The sequence below is a fragment of the Oncorhynchus mykiss genome, chromosome 18 (assembly GCF_057628025.1).
Source record: "Oncorhynchus mykiss isolate SJ-2025 chromosome 18, ASM5762802v1, whole genome shotgun sequence".
Classification (NCBI taxonomy): Eukaryota; Metazoa; Chordata; class Actinopteri; order Salmoniformes; family Salmonidae; genus Oncorhynchus; species Oncorhynchus mykiss.
Window position 1 is genome coordinate 82,625,200 of NC_143039.1, and position 18,012 is coordinate 82,643,211.

The window sequence follows — 18,012 nt, forward strand, 5'->3', positions numbered from 1 at the left end:
TAGGGATCCCTAAACTATGAGCAAAATTTTTATTAATGAAATTCACAGCCGCGCCTGAATCTACTAGCGCCTTATACTGGGAATGCAGGGAAAAATCCGGAAAAGTGACAGAGACAAACATTAGTGCAACAGAGGGCTCTGGATGAGAATAGTGCCTACTCACCTGGGGTGATGCCAGAGTGCCCTGCCTGCCTTCTCTATTCCCAGAGGAACCAACCCTGCACCGACCAGCAGTGTGCTCTCTGCGACCATAGATGGTGCTCGAGCGGGAACCCCCTCCGGTCTCCCTGTGCAACCAATTCCATAGGTTTGGGAGAGAGGGTGCGGGAGGATGGAACAACCAGACCCCGGTCTAGACGTCCACGAGTAGCCAGCATGTTGTCCAGCCTGATGGACATGTCCACCAGCTGGTCGAAGGAGAGGGTGATGTCTCTACAGGCCAGCTCCCGAAGGACGTCCTCACGTAGACTACAATGGTAACGATTGATCCTGGCCGCCCGGTCAAACTGAGCAATCGGGGGAGAAGGGCCTTGGTCAGGGAGGTGACCAACGACTCTGACAGAGCTCTAGAGTTCCTCTGTAGAGATGGGAGAACCTGCAAGAAGGACAACCATGTCTGCAGCACTCCACCAATCATGCCTTTATGGTAGATTGGCCAGACGGAAGCCAATTCTCAGTAAAAGGCACATAATAGCCCCCTTGGAGTTTGCCAAAAGGCACCTAAAGGACTCTCATACCATGATAAATAAGATTCCTTGGTCTGATCAAACCAAGATTAAACTCTTTGGCCTGATGCCAAGCATCAAGTCTGGAGGAAACTTGGCACCATCCCTACGGTGAAGCATGGTGGTGGCAGCATCACGCTGTGGGGATGTTTTTCAGCAGCAGGGACTGATAGACTAGTCAGGATCAAGACAACGATGAACGGAGCAAAGTACAGAGAGATCCTTGATGAAAACCTGCACCAGAGCTCTCAGGACCTCAGACTGGGGGCGAAGATTCACCTTCCAACAGGACAACCACCCTAAGCACACAGCCATGATAACGCAGGAGTGGCTTCGGGACAAGTCCCTGAATGTCCTTGAGGGGCCTAGCCAGAGCCCCGACTTAAACCTGTTTGAACATCTCTGGAGAGACTGCAGCAACGCTCCCCATCCAACCTGACAGAGCTTGAGAGGATCTGCAGAGAATGGGAGAAACTCCCCAAGTACAGTTGTGCCAAGCTTGTAGCGTCATACCCAAGAAGACAAGAGTCTGTAATCGCTGCCAAAGGTGCTTCAACAAAGTACTGAGTAAAGAGTCTGAAAACGTATATAAATGTTTATTTCAGTTTATTATAAATTTTTATAAATGAGCAAAAATTAAAAAAATATCCTGACTTTGTCATTATGGGATATTGTGTGTAGATTGATGAGAAAAAAACAACAATGTAATTTTTAGGTTGTAACCTAATGTGGTAAAAGTCAAGGGGTCTGAATACTTTCCGAAAGCACTGTATGGGGTGTGGCTAGTTTTTTTTTGGGGGGGGGGGGGGGCGGGGGGGGGGTCTCAGCTGGTTGGGGTGTGGCTGGTGATGCGGTGGTCTTCTTGGCCTGGGTTCGCTCTGTGTAGGTCCTTCGGGAGTCGGACTAGCAGGTCAGGGAGGTTGTCTCTTTCTCTCACAGCTCCCAATGGCTAGGCCAGCCCCTCTCCCCCTCTTTCTCTCACTGTCATTGTCACCAGCAGCAGTCTCCCTCCTCCACCACCCCACTGCTCCCGAGTCTAGCTTCCCCCCCACCACCCCATGTCTGGCAGCCTGTCTGGAACCGCTCCCCTTTTGGAAAGCGGAGGGAGGAGGGGTGGGGTGTAAGCCTGCCCACACCAGGAGCACGGAACACAGCCATTCTTTTGAATTAATGCGAGAGGGACGCTGGAAAACATTTAAAGATGTGGGGTGTCTATTCACCATAGGTAACATCGCTACATCGTGACTAGGTTGGAATGACGTGAGAAATGTGGAACCATAGAGGCCGACTCTGACAGCGGGAGCTGCTGTACAAGTTGTCAGCCCTGTGTAGGGCCACTGTCGGCGGCTCTTTCCCGGCGTCCCGCTACTCCCGAGCCCCATGCAAAACACAACGGTACCGGGCAGCTCCATCAACTCTAACTCCAATGTCATTTGCTCCTGCAACTGCACTGGATCCCAGTCACAGGGGATGGATATATGTAAGTAACTACGCATTTATGACACTACGTTGCTGTTTTAAAATGAAACCGATTTGCGCATTTATTGTTACAATAAACCGACCGAAAGAGCGACAGGACAGTTGGTTTAACCTGTAACCGTTAAATTGTGACAGCAGTCTCTCGATCGAGCGTAACCTCAATATAGGTTTTTGCTGAATTTCGTGTGTGTTTTATATAAACAGTGTTGTATTTATTCACTGGATGGTTGGTGGCAGGCTATTTTCGATCATTCTGTCCATCTGAGTTTTAGAAAACGCAGACGTGATGTGTGGTGCATTGCATTAGGATATGATTTAATTGAGGTCACAATGACTCTGGACTTCGATTGTATTTTTTTATTATTTTTTATTAAGTTAATAATGATATTGTCGATGGTTATGTTGGGTGCACATTTCCACATGAAACTCTGCGTCCATGTCACATTACGTCTTCAGCTCCAGAGGGGCTGCGCAGACATTCCCCAAAACTCCTGCAGTCTCGGCTAACTTGGCCTACTCCCACATTCAAAAATGTCTCATAGTTTGGTAGACGTAGGCCTACATACAGTAGACTACAGTAGGGGATAGGCAGGCTACAGCTAACGGCTCAGACTGGAAATAGCTATTTCTTTGTCATCTGTGGCCTAGCCTACATCCCGTTATAGTGGTGGAATATGTGATATTGTCAGACAGAGACAGTAATTCACAGCAGACAGGCAGGCAGACAGGCAGGCGGTGGGTTCACCCTACCCCCACCTTCCCCCGTGCAGTGCAGAGCAGACCGTCTTGCCTAAACATCCAGACAGGGCTGTGGGTTAGGGCTGTCTGAAACACACAGTGGACAAAGGCCTTGCTATAATGAGCATGGGAACTAAGGCTCTCACTGGGACTCTGCCTGGTGTGTTAGTGCAGCCCATGGTTGTAACACATGGCCCAAATATATTCTAACATGTAAATGAGGTGTAGAAGAGACTCTTGTCCCAGCTGTCTAGTGGAGCTAGAGGAAGACTGTGACATGTCCTTAGATTGATTATAGATCAACCTCATGTAGGGAAATTGTTTACTCCAATATGTCTTACAAATAACTAAAATGTTATTTGTCACATGCTTTGTAGTTGTGGACTAAAAGTGCAATGCTTAATAATGAGGGCTTCCCAAAAAGCAGAGAGAAAGATAGAAAAATAATAGAAAATAATAACACCAAGAATAAATACACAAATTAATGTTAACTTGTGCATTCACAAAGTATTCAGACCCCCTTCCCCTTTTCTACATTTTGTTACGTTACAGCCTTATTCAAAAATTTATGAAATTATTTTTTTCCTCATCAATCTACCTACACACAATACCCCATAATGACATCACAATACCCCATAATGACAAAACAAAAACAGGATTTTAGAAATGTAGACAAATGTATTACAAATAAAAAACAGAAATCTTATTTACATAAGTATTCAGACCCTTTACTATGAGACTCAAAATTGAGCTCAGGTGCATCGAGGCACAGATCTGGGGAAGGGTACTAAAAAATGTCTGCAGCATTGAAGGTCCAAGAACACAGTGGCCTCCATCATTCTTAAATGGAAGAAGTTTGGAACCACCAAGACTCTTCCTAGAGCTGGCTGCCTGACCAAACTGAGCAATCGGGGGAGAAGGGCCTTGGTCAGGGAGGTGACCAAGGACTCAATGGTCACTTTGACAGAGCTCCAGAGTTCATCTGTGGAGATGGGAGAACCTTCCAGAAGTACAACCATCTCTGCAGCCCTCCACCAATCAGGCCTTTATGGTAGAGTGTCCAGACGGAAACCACTCCTCAGTAAAAGGCACATGACAGCCTGCTTGGAGTTTGCCAAAAGGCACCTAAAGGACTCTCAGACCATGAAAAACAAGATTCTCTGGTCTGATGAAACCATGATTGAACTCTTTGGCCTTAATGCCAAGCGTCACGTCTGGAGGAAACCTGGCACCATCCCTGCGGTAAAGCATGGTGGTGGCAGCATCATGCTGTGGGGATGATTTTCAGCAGCAGGGACTGGGAGACTAGTCAGGATCGAGGCAAAGATGAACCGAGCAAAGTACAGAGAGATCCTTGATGAAAACCTGCTCCAGAGCTCTCAGGACCTCAGACTTGGGCGAAGGTTCACCTTCCAACAGGTCAATGACCTTAAACACATAGACAAGACAACTCAGGAATGGCTTCGGGACAAGTCTCTGAATGTCTTTGAGTGGCCCAGCCAGAGCCCAGATTTGAACCTGATCGAACATCTCTGGAGAGACCTGAAAATAGCTGTGCAGTGACGCTCCCCATCCAACCTGACAGAACGTGAAAGGATCTGCAGTGAAGAATGGGAGAAACTCCCCAAATACAGGCGTGCCAAGTTTATAACGTCATACCCAAGAAGATTAGAGGATTCAGCAAAATACTGAGTAAAGGGTCTGAATACTTATGTAAATGTGATATTTCAGTTACATGTTTTTCCAAATTTGCTCAAATAAAAACATAAAAAGTTTTTGTTTTGTCATTTTAAGTGTATTGTGATGTCATTATAAGGGTACTGTGTGTAGATTGATGAACAAAATATAACATCCATTCTAGAATAAGCCTGTAATGTCTTGTTTTAAAAAATCATCCGATTAATCGGTATCGGCTTTTTGGTCCTCCAATAATATATATCGGTATCGGCGTTGAAAAATCATAATCGGTTGACCTCTACAAGGTATACATATAGCAACAATGGTGGGACCAATAAGGCATCAATAATAGTAGTAGTAGTAGTATTTATTTATATTTTTAGGGGTGGATCAGCTTAATATTTCAGAAAGAATTCATTATAAAAAGTATATCCATCATCTGAACAACATTGAAAGCTGTCCCACACCCCCTCTCACAGCAATACATTGGTTCTGGGATATGCAACCATTTCCTTTCTCACTCAACACCACACTTTCCCAAACATAAAAAAATACACACCATCCATCCACACATACTGTGCCTTCTGTTTACTGAGTTTTTATCTTCACCATGTTGAATTAGTGCTTTTGTCTTCCAATTAGTTATATTTGAAGATGTATAGAAAAGCTATATTTTTTTATCCATAACCGGGCAAGAATTGTGTTTCATTATTTTCCTCATTTATAAGAACTTTGTATTTTGTTAAATAACCATGGAGTAGTCTTTGTGTCTCTGAACAACTGGTTATCAATATATAGTTTATCAACGACGAGAGCTACTCGTTTCCCTTTTCATCTATTTTCCTTGAAAATTGGGTACAGAACTTTACGCCATTCTGCAATTTCCTTCAGAACTGGTCATTCATGCCAATTTTGGTCCCAGCAAGTCTTTTACCCAGGCGTTTAACCATTATTTTATCTTTAAATTAAGCAAAATTGGCAGCGATTGGGAGTTCATACCTCTGCCCTCACTGTCCAAAGCAGTGTACACGTTCGAGTTGGATTTTGTCAATAGCTTAAATAAAGGTGAAATGAAAAAATAAAAAGATAATAATTATAGTCATTGTATTAGTGGAAATGGTATTACCATCAATAAGGCATCAATAGTAGTAGTAGTAATATTAGTGGAAACGGTGTTACCATTAACATCAATATTATTATTATTAGTAGTAGTAGTAGTGGAAATGGCATTACTATTAACATCAATAAGGCATCAAAAACCTCTGCCCCCAGCTGTGCCCTGGACACCATATGTGAGTTGATTGCCCCTCATCTACCTTCTGAGCTCGTGCTGCTAGGTGACCTAAACTGGGACATGCTTAACACCCCGGCCATCCTACAATCTAAGCTTGATGCCCTCAATCTCACACAAATGATCAATGAACCTACCAGGTACAACCCCAAATCCGTAAACACGGGCACCCTCTTAGATGTCATCCTAACTAACTCGCCCTCCAAATACACCTCTGCTGTCTTCAACCAAGATCTCAGCGATCACTGCCTTATTGCCTGCATCCGTAATGGGTCTGCGGTCAAACAACCACCCCTCATCACTGTCAAACGTTCCCTAAAACACTTCAGAGAACAGGCCTTTCTAATCGACCTGGCCCGGGTATCCTGGAATGACATTGACCTCATCCTGTCAGTAGAGGATGCCTGGTTATTCTTAGAACCAGGAATAGATATAGCCCTTGGTTCACTCCAGACTTGTCTGTCCTTGACCAGCACAAAACATCCTGTGGCGTTCTGCATTAGCAGTGAATAGCCCCCGTGATATGCAACTTTTCAGGGAAGTTAGGAACCAATATACACAGGCGGGTAGGAAAACTAAGGCCAGCTTTTTCAAACAGAAATTAGTACAAACTCAAAGAAGTTCTGGGACACTGTAAAGTCCATGGAGAATAAGAGCACCTCCTCCCAGCTGCCCACTGCACTGAGGCTAGGAAACACTGTCACCTCTGGTAAATCCACAATAATTGAGAATTTCAATAAGCATTTTTCTACGGCTGGCCATGCTTTCCACCTGGCTACCCCTACCCCTGTCAACAGCCCTCCACCCCCCACAGCAACTCGCCCAACCCCCCCCACTTCTCCTTCACCCAAATCCAGATAGCTGATGTTCTGAAAGAGCTGCAAAATCTGTACCCCTACAAATCAGCCGGGCTAGACAATCTGGACCCTCTCTTTCTAAAATTATCTGCTTAAATTGTTGCAAACCCTATTACTAGCCTGTTCAACCTCTCTTTCGTGTCGTCTGAGATTCCCAAAGATTGGAAAGCAGCTGCGGTCATCCCCCTCTTCAAAGCGGGAGACACTCTAGAACCAAACTGCTACAGACCTATATCTATTCTACCCTGCCTTTCTAAGGTCTTTGAAAGCCAAGTTAACAAACAGATTACCAATCATTCCGAATCTCACCGTACCTTCTCCGCTATGCAATCTGGTTTCAGAGCTGGTCATGGGTGCACCTCAGCCACGCTCAAGGTCCTAAATTATATCATAACCGCCAATGATAAGAGACATTACTGTGCAGCCGTATTCATCAACCTGGCCAAGGCTTTCGACTCCGTCAATCACAACATTTTTATTGGCAGACTCAACAGCCTTGGTTTCTCAAATGACTGCCTCGCTTGGTTCACCAACTACTTCTCCGATGGAGTTCAGTGTGTCAAATCGGAGGGTCTGCTGTCCGGACCTCTGACAGTCTCTATGGGGGTGCCACAGGGTTCAAATCTCGGGCCGACTCTCTTCTCTGTATACATCAATGGTGTCACTCTCGCTGCTGGCGATTCTTTGATCCACCTCTAAGCAGATGACACCATTCTGTATACCTCTGGCCCTTCTTTGGACACTGTTAACTAACCTCCAGATGAGCTTCAATCCCATACAACTCTCCTTCCGTGGCCTCCAACTGCTTTTAAATGCATGTCATTCTAAATGCATGCTCTTCAACCGTTCGCTGCCCGCACCTGCCCGCCCGTCCAGCATCACTACTCTGGACGGTTCTGACTTATGTGGACAACTATAAATACCTAGATATCTGGTTAGACTGTAAACTCTTCTTTTAGACTCACATTAAACATATCCAATCCAAAATTAAATCTAGAATCGGCTTCCTATTTCGCAACAAAGCATCCTTCACTCATGCTGCCAAACATACCCTCGTAAAACTGACCATCCTACCATTCCTCGACTTTGGCTATGTCATTTACAAAATAGCCTCCAACACTCTACTCAACAAACTGGATGCAGTCTATCACAGTGCCATCCGTTTTGTCACCAAAGCCCCATATACTACCCACCACTGCGACCTGGGTTCTCTCGTTGGCTGGCCTTCGCTTCATACTCGTCGCCAAACCCACTGGCTCCAGGTAATCTACAAGTCTCTGCTAGGTAAAGCCCCTCCTTATCTCAGCTCACTGGTCACCATTGCAGCACCCACCCATAGCACTCGCTCCAGCAGGTATATCTCACTGGTCACCCCCAAAGCCATCTCTTCCTTTGTCTGCCTCTCCTTACAGTTCTCTGCTGCCAATGACTGGAACAAACTGCAAGAATCTCTGAAGCTAGAGACTCTTACCTCCCTCACTAGCTTTAAGCACCAGCTGTCAGAGCAGCTCACAGATCACTGCACCTGTACATAGTTCATCTGTAAATAGCCCATCCAATCTACCTCAACCCCATACTGTATTTATTTATTTATCTTGCTCCTTTGCACCCCAGTATCTCTTGCAATATTGCTATATTGTAATTACTTCGCCAACATGGCATATCTATTGCCTTAACTCCCTTATCTCACCTCATTTGCACATGCTGTTTATAGATTTTTCTACTGTATTATTGACTGTATGTTTGTTTGTTCCATGTGTAACTCTGTGTTGTTGTATGTGTCGAACTGCTTTGCTTTATCTTGGGCAGGTCGCAATTGCAAATGAGAACTTGTTCTCAACTAGCCTACCTGGTTAAATAAAGGTGAAATAAATAATAAATATAAATAAAATAATAGTTGTTGTATTAGTGGGAATGGTATTACCAATAACATCAATAAGGCATCAATAATAGTTGTAGTAGTTGTGGAAAAGCTGCCTGTGGGGTAAAGCTGTCTGCCATCCTGGACCTCTACACCAGGCAGTGTCAGAGGAAGGCCCTAAAAATTGTCAAAGACCCCAGCCACCCCAGTCATAGACTGTTCTCTCTACTGCCACATGGCAAGTGGTACCGGAGTGTCAAGTCTAGGACAAAAAGGCTTCTCAACAGTTTTTACCCCCAAGCCATAAGACTCCTGAACAGGAAATCAAATGGCTACCCGGACTATTTACATTGTGTTCCCCCCAACCCCTCTTTTACGCTGCTGCTACTCTCTGTTTATCATATATGCATAGTCACTTTAACTATACATTAATGTACATACTACCTCAATCAGCCTGACTAACCGGTGTCTGTATGTAGCCTCGCTACTTCTATAGCCTCCCTACTGTATATATCCTGTCTTTTTACTGTTGTTTTATTTCTTTACTTACCTATTGTTCACCTTTTTTGCATTATTGGTTAGAAAGCATTTCACTGTTGTATTCAGCGCATGTCACAAATAAACTTGGATTTGATTTGATTTGAAATGGTGTTACCATTAACATCAATAATAGCAGCATTAGTAGTAATTTTAGTTGAAATCATAGTAGTATTAGTGGAAATGAAATTACCATTAACATCAACTCTCTCTCTCTCTCTCTCTCTCTCTCTCTCTCTCTCTGTCTCTCTCTCTCTCTCTCTGTCTCTCTCTCTCAATTCAATTCAAGGGGCTATATTGGCATGGGAAACGTATGTTAAAGACATTTCAAATGCCATATTATGTATATATACAGTGTTGTAAAGATGTACAAATAGTTAATGTACAAAAGGGAAAATAAAGCATACATATGGGTTTGTGTTTCACTCTCTCTCTCTCTCTCTCTCTCTCTGGTACTCTCTTTCTCTGCCTCTCTCTCTTTCTGGACTCTCCAGTCTCTCTGACTCTCTCTCTTTCTGGATTCTCCAGTCTCTCTGACTCTCTCTCTCTCTCTTTCTGGACTCTCAAGTCTCTCTCTCTGACTCTCTCTTTCTCTGGTATTCTCTCTCTGCCTCTCTCTTTCTCTCTGGACTCTCCAGTCTCTCTCTGACTCTCTCTCTCTCTCTCTTTCTGGACTCTCCAGTCTCTCTGATTCTCTCTCTCTTTCTGGACTCTCCAGTCTCTCTCTGACTCTCTCTCTCTTTCTGGACTCTCCAGTCTCTCTCTCTGACTCTCTCTCTCTTTCTCTGGTACTCTCTCTCTGACTCTTTCTCTCTGGACTCTCCAGTCTCTCTCTGACTCTCTCTTTCTGGACTCTCCAGTCTCTCTCTGACTCTCTCTATTTCTGGACTCTCCAGTCTCTCTCTGACTCTCTCTCTCTTTATGGACTCTCCAGTCTCTCTCTGACTCTCTCTCAATTCAATTCAATTCAATTCAATTCAAGGGCTTTATTGGCATGGGAAACATGTGTTAACATTGCCAAAGCAAGTGAGGTAGACAACATACAAAGTGAATATATAAAGTGAAAAACAACTAAAATTAACAGTAAACATTACACATACAGAGGTTTCAAAACAGTAAAGACATTACAAATGTCATATTATATATATATATACAGTGTTTTAACAATGTACAAATGGTTAAAGGACACAAGATAAAATAAATAAGCATAAATATGGGTTGTATTTACAATGGTGTGTGTTCTTCACTGGTTGCCCTTTTCTCGTGGCAACAGGTCACAAATCTTGCTGCTGTGATGGCACACTGTGGAATTTCACCCAGTAGATATGGGAGTTTTTCAAATTTGGATTTGTTTTCGAATTCTTTGTGGATCTGTGTAATCTGAGGGAAATATGTCTCTCTAATATGGTCATACATTGGGCAGGAGGTTAGGAAGTGCAGCTCAGTTTCCACCTAATTTTGTGGGCAGTGAGCACATAGCCTGTCTTCTCTTGAGAGCCATGTCTGCCTACGGCGGCCTTTCTCAATAGCAAGGCTATGCTCACTGAGTCTGTACATAGTCAAAGCTTTCCTTAATTTTGGGTCAGTCACAGTGGTCAGGTATTCTGCCGCTGTGTACTCTCTGTTTAGGGCCAAATAGCATTCTAGTTTGCTCTGTTTTTTTGTTAATTCTTTCCAATGTGTCAAGTAATTATCTTTTTGTTTTCTCATGATTTGGTTGGGTCTAATTGTGCTGTTGTCCTGGGGCTCTGTAGGGTGTGTTTGTGTTTGTGAACAGAGCCCCAGGACCAGCTTGCTTAGGGGACTCTTCTCCAGGTTAATCTCTCTGTAGGTGATGGCTTTGTTATGGAAGGTTTGTGAATCGCTTCCTTTTAGGTGGTTGTAGAATTTAACGGCTCTTTTCTGGATTTTGATAATTAGTGGGTATCGGCTTAATTCTGCTCTGCATGCATTATTTGGTGTTCTACGTTGTACACAGAGGATATTTTTGCAGAATTCTGCGTGCAGAGTCTCAATTTGGTGTTTGTCCCATTTTGTGAAGTCTTGGTTGGTGAGCGGACCCCAGACCTCACAACCATAAAGGGCAATGGGCTCTATGACTGATTCAAGTATTTTTAGCCAAATCCTAATTGGTATGTTGAAATTTATGTTTCTTTTGATGGCATAGAATGCCCTTCTTGCCTTGTCTCTCAGATCGTTCACAGCTTTGTGGAAGTTACCTGTGGCGCTGATGTTTAGGCCAAGGTATGTATAGTTTTTTGTGTGCTCTAGGGCAACACTGTCTAGATGGAATTTGTATTTGTGGTCCTGGTGACTGGACCTTTTTTGGAACACCATTACTCTCTTACTCTCTTTCTCTTTCTGGACTCTCCAGTCTCTCTCGGACTCTCTCACTCTTTCTGGACTCTCCATTCTCTCTCTCTCTGACTCTCTTTCTCTTTCTCTGGTACGCTCTATCTGACTCTCTCTTTCCCTCTGGACTCTCCAGTCTCTCTCTGACTCCCTCTCTCTCTTTCTGGACTCTCCAGTCTCTCTCTGACTCCCTCTCTCTCTTTCTGGACTTTCCAGTCTCTCTCTGACCCTCTGCCTCTCTCTTTCTGGACTCTCCAGTCTCTCTCTTACTCTCTTTCTCTTTCTGGACACTCCAGTCTCTCTCGGACTCTCTCTCTCTTTCTGGACTCTCCAGTCTCTCTCTGACTCTCTCTCTTTCTGGACTCTCCAGTCTCTCTCTGACTCTCTCTCTCTTTCTGGACTCTCCATTCTCTCTCTCTGACTCTCTCTCTCTTTTTCTGGTACTATCTCTCTGACTCTCTCTTTCCCTCTGGACTGTCCAGTCTCTCTCTGACTCTCTCTCTCTCTTTCGGGACTCTCCAGTCTCTCTCTGACTCTCTCTCTCTCTTTCTGGACTCTCCAGTCTCTCTCTGACTCTCTCTCTCTTTCTGGACTCTCCAGTCTCTCTCTGACTCTCTCTCTCTCTTTCGGGACTCTCCAGTCTCTCTCTGACTCTCTCTCTCTCTTTCTGGACTCTCCAGTCTCTCTCTGACTCTCTCTCTCTTTCTGGACTATCCAGTCTCTCTCTGACCCTCTGCCTCTCCCTTTCTGGACTCTCCAGTCTCTCTCTTACTCTCTCTCTCTTTCTCTGGTGCTCTCTCTCTGACCCTCTTTCTCTTTCTGGACCCTCCCGTCTCTCTCTGACTCTCTCTCAAATTCAAATTTCAAATTCAAGCTGCTTTATTGGCATGAAAAACAATGTGTCAATATTGCCAAAACAACAATGTATACAATATACATTGTAACAAAATTATAAATGATAGCAAATAATAATATAAAATGGTAGTATATAACAATACAAAATTAAATACAAAAATAAATACAATAAAATGGTAACAGTCAATAGTAGAAATGTAATAAATATAAAATAAAATTATGGAAAATGAAACTATAACTAACTTATAACTAAATAACGGTCATCTTCTTCTTTATATCAGTACTACAACTACAATTATCATTACTACGACTACTACTACCATCACTAAACTGTTATCACTACCATTACCACCCATATTTGGGATGATAAACATTAATAATTATAGTAATAATGGCAATAATAATAATAAGTAAGTTACTGTTTACTATGCAGATGTTATTATTCAGTGTCCCTCAGGCTATGGCAGGAAAATACATATTTGGCTGCAAGAGGAGCCATTGCTCCTTCGCCCATGAGTATTCTTAGTTTTTCCTCTGGGTTCAATTTGTAAAAATTTGGAATATATGTAGTAATTTCTGTGAATAATGAATCTCTTTGTGAGGAATATTTATCACAGTAAAGGAGAAAGTGCATCTCTGTCTCTACCTCCCCTGTCATGCAGTGACCACATACACGCTCCTCTTTGGGTAGCCATGTCTTTTTATGTCTGCCGGTTTCTATTGCCAATCGGTGGTCACTCAGCCTGTACTTGGTAAGGATCTGTCTCTGCTTCGTATCTCTGACAGAGTAGAGATAATCAGCCAATTCATATTCTCTGTTTAGGGTCAGATAGCAATTTAGTCGGCTTTGGGATTTTGTTTCGTTTTTCCAGTATTGTAAATATGATTCCTTTGATTGGTTCATGATTTTGCTTATTGGAATTCTTTCTTTTGAAGCAGTGCTGGTGTCAGCTTGGTTGGTGAGGTCCAACACCAGCTGACTGAGAGGGCTCGTTTCTGGGCTCAGCTCTTGGGCTTGAAGTGCTTTAAATTGCAGACTCGAATTTGGACTTGAATTTAGATGTAGCCAAAATTTTAATGATCTTTTCTGTATTTTCATTATTACTGGAAAACGGCCCAATTCTGCCCTACATGCATTAGTTGGTGTATTTCTCTGGACTTGTAGAATTTTCCGACAGAATTCTGCATGTAGGGCTTCAATTGGATGTTTGTCCCACATTTTAAAATCCAGTTTATTGAGTGGCCCCCAAACCTCACTTCCATAAAGTGCTATTGGTAGGATTACACTGTCAAATATTTTAGTCCAAATTCTAATTGGGATGTTGATTTTGAATAATTTCATTTTTATTGCATACATTGCTCTGCGGGCTTTTTCTTTGAGTGCATTCACTGCCATATTCAAGTTTCCCGATGCAGATATGGTCAGACCAAGGTAGGTGTAATTTTTAGTGTGTTCAATTAAGGTGTTGTTCAGGGTGAATTTACATTTGTGTTTCTGACATCTGTTTTTTTTTTGGAAAATCATGATTTTAGTTTTTTGGAAATTTACTGCCAGGGCCCAATTATGGCAATATTGCTCCAGAATATTAATGTTTTGTTGAAGACCTTCTTTGGTTGGTGATAGAAGTACCAAGTCATCAGCATATAGCAGGTATTTCACCTCTGTGTCAAATAGTGTGAGTCCTGGGGCTGGAGATTGGTCCAACATGTCTGCTAATTCATTGATATAAATGTTGAAAAGATTTGGACTCAAATTGCAGCCTTGTCTCACACCTCGACATTGTGAAAAAAATTATGTTCTTTGGTTTTTGATTTTTATTGCACACTTATTTTCTGTGTACATACATTTTATTAAGTCATACACCTTACCACCAAGCCCACTTTGTAGAATTTTGTAGAATAGCCCTTCGTGCCAAATCGAATCAAATGCTTTTTTAAAGTCAATAAAGCAAGCAAAGATTTTGCCCTCTTTTTTTTGGTGGACGTGTTTATTAATTAGTGTGTGTAAGGTGTATATATGGTCAGTAGTGCGATGGTTAGGGAGAAAGCCAATTTGACATTTACTTATTACATTTTTTTCTTGAATTCAAAATGCTACAGAAAATCTTTCCCAAGTTACTGTTGACGCAAATTCCCCTGTAATTATTGGGGTCTGATTTGTCTCCACTTTTGTGGATAGGGGAGATGAGCCCCTGGTTCCAGACATCAGGGAAGCAGCCAGAAGTTAAAACCATGTTGAACAATTTAAGCACAGCATTTTGCAACTCAGGTGTGCTGTTTTTCAGCATTTCATTTCTGATGTTGTCTACACCACAAGCCTTTTTTGATTTAATAGATTTTAGCTTTTCATTTAGTTCTTGTTGGGTTATTGGGTAATCTAATGGATTTTGGTTGTTTTTAATGACTGATTCCAGGATGTTCAATTTTTCTTTAATTTCTAATTGGTTCTGTTGTAAGTCTTTTTGTGGGATGTTTTTGTATAGATTATCAAAGTAAGTTTTCCAAATTCCTACATCTTGTATGGCTAATTTTTGTGGCTTTGTTGTGCTTAAATTGTTCCACATGTCCCAGAACTGATTTTGGTCAATTGCGTTTTCAATTTCATCAAGTGTCTTGTTGGTATAATTCAATTTCTTGCATTTCAGTGTTTGTTTATACTGTTTCAGAGTTTCAAAGTATTCATATCGTAGCTCTGGGTTGTTTTGCTGCTTATGTTTTTTGTTTGACATTTGTCTTAGGTGTTTTCTAATTGTTTTACATTCATTATCAAACCATTTGTCAGAAACATTTTGATTTTTGCTTCTGATGTTGCATTGCTTTGGTTTTCTCAAATTTGCTTTCGATGCTGCTTTTTGGAATATGCAGTTGATGTTTTGAGTAGCCAAATTGACACCATCTTTATTGTTTTGGTACTGTGAGTTATTGAAAAACTGTATAGAGTTCATCATTTCATTTGAGTTCAATGTTTCAATGAATGTCTCTGCACTGTTTGGAGCCCATCTGAACGATTGGTTTATGTTGTAAAGTTTATTGGGCTGTTTTTTTTAATGAATATTGCCGGTTAATTTCTTCAAAAACACGTTGATCTGACTGTGATCTGACAATGGTGTCTGTGGTCTGACAGTGAATGCACTAATGGAGGAGGGGTCAATGTCAGTGATGGCATAATCGACTACACTTGTCCCAAGAGCTGAGCAGTAAGTAAACTGACCTAAAGAGTCCCCTCTGATTCTACAATTAAGCATGTACAGGCCTAAGGCTCGACAGAGATGTACTAACTCTTTTCCATTTTTGTTCAGTATTTGGTCAGGACTGTTTCTATTATTTATAATAGGGCTACTGTACAAGGAGGGGTGTCCAAATATGTGGTGGTTACCTCCCGCATCAGTGTAGTCAGGCTCAGAACCTGTTCTGGCATTGAAATCTCCACAAAGAAGCACTTTACCCTGCGCCTGAAATGTAATGATTTCTGTCTGGAGATTGTCAAAAAACTGATCATCATAATATGACGAATCTGAAGGAGGAGCATAAGCTGCACATATGTATACATCATTGTCACAATAGATTGTACCTTTGTTAAGTTTTAGCCAAATGTGAGTGGTACCTTTTTTCATTTCATTCAGTGCTAAGTCCTGCTTATGCCAAATGATGATTCCACCTGAGTCTCGGCCCCGTTTAACATTTTTATGTTAGATTGATGGTAGTAAACTTTCTCTATAGCCTGAGGGACACTGAGTATCTGTCTCCACGACACCATGTTTCCAGTAGGATTATGATGTCCTGTCCCTTGATGTTTTTAATCAATTCTGGATTTGTTGTTTTATAACCAAAATGTGAAGAGTATAGGCCCTGGATATTCCAAGAGCTGATAGTTAATGATCTCATTTATAATAAGTGATATTCACTGGTTTGAGTAAAGTACATCGAAAAAAAAAATAAAAAAAAATACTATATATATATATAAATATATATATATATATATATATATATATATATATACACACACATATACACACACACATATATATATATATATATATATATATATATATATATATATATATATATACATATATACATATATATACATACACATATATACACATGTATATTGTATGTATACACATATATACACATATACATATACACACATACATACATACACACATACACACACACACACACACACACATACCATTACATATAGTAATTATTATAATACCGGTGTCAATACATTTAGGAATATTTGTAAACAAATTAATAAGAATGGAATAAGATTGCATTGTACTTATTTTATGTGCAATCTGCAACCCTGTGTGTTTGTGTGTGTGTGTGTGTGCGTGTGCGTGCCCGTGTGTGAATTAAAGGGACTATCTAGCTCAGTAGTCTGCATATTAGTTGCAGTAGTTGGCGCACCTCTCCTATCTCTGATTGTTCTAGGGGTCTTCTGCCAGAGGTTACCTCAGCATATGTAGGCTGACGATCTGACTGATACATGGTGTGGACTGCATCATGTGGTCTACTTCCCTGAAGGGCAGTGTTCTGACCGACCCTGGAGTAGTGGTCAGAGCTGTGTTGTGATGGGCTGGGTCTAGTAGAGCTGTGTTGTGATGGGCCGGGTCTAGTAGAGCTGTGTTGTGATGGGCCGGGTCTAGTAGAGCTGTGTTGTGATGGGCCGGGTCTAGTAGAGCTTTGTTGTGATGGGCCAGGTCTAGTAGAGCTGTGTTGTGATGGGCCAGGTCTAGTAGAGCTGTGTTGGGATGGGCTGGGTCTAGTAGAGCTGTGTTGTGATGGGCCGGGTCTAGTAGAGCTGTGTTGTGATGGGCCAGGTCTAGTAGAGCTGTGCTGTGTTGGGCCTGGTCTAGTAGAGCTGTGCTGTAATAAGCCATGTCTGGCTCTTTTCTCCTCGGGATGGTGGAGGTACTGTTGTTTCAGAAGGTGGGGCGGGGGACCTTTGTTGCTGGGGTGATGGGTGTGTGGGTCCCTGCCAAGTGTTGCATCTTTTAGGTCCTTGGCAAAGGTTCTGATACTGTCCTGATCAAGATGTATATTATCATATAAGTGTTGACATGTCAGAGTGGGGTGGTGAGCCGTTCTGACGTTGAGCAGTGAGGCACAGTCCACAGTGATCTGTTGATTTATTTTGTCGATCAACTTTCCTGGGAAGTCTTTTCTTGGTAGGAGGGTGGACACAACTATATTGGTTGTTGGGAACATAGCCTGTGCCCGTTCTGCCACTCTTCTCACTGACCCAGATACATTTTCACCTTTGGCATGAAGGTCGTTTGTGCCAGTGTGGATGATGATGTTGTCAGGGGTGTCAATCCTGGTCTGACTGAGTAGCTGCATTGCACTCTCAGTTGTAGGACACCAGAACTTATACACCTGATGTCTAGGGAATTATCTTTCCTGGACTAAGAACTTCCCATTTGAATCAATTAGGATTGCAGTTGTGGGTGATTGTCTGGGTGGAGCAGACTGGGAGGCTGGTATTCTGACCTGGGCTGGAGCAGACTGGGAGGCTGGTAGGTTAACCTGGGCTGGAGCAGACTGGGAGGCTGGTATTCTGACCTGGGCTGGAGCAGACTGGGAGGCTGGTAGGTTGACCTGGGCTGGAGCAGACTGAGAGGCTGGTAGGTT

The 18,012-nt window shown here is 42.5% G+C and overlaps 1 protein-coding gene across 2 annotated transcripts in view; it reads left to right on the top strand.

The window, feature by feature from the left end:
- Positions 1–1,748: 1,748 nt before the first annotated feature.
- Positions 1,749–18,012, top strand: part of LOC110496906 (protein TMEPAI) — a 38,560-nt gene continuing 22,296 nt past the window's right edge. Inside the window, exon 1 of one of the 2 annotated variants that reach the window (XM_036953670.2) lies at positions 1,749–2,205. In XM_036953670.2, the coding sequence (XP_036809565.2) occupies positions 2,106–2,205 (100 nt within the window). In that variant the 5' untranslated portion in view covers positions 1,749–2,105. The remainder of the gene's footprint in view (positions 2,206–18,012) is intronic. The other variant, XM_036953668.2, reaches the window with a different exon arrangement.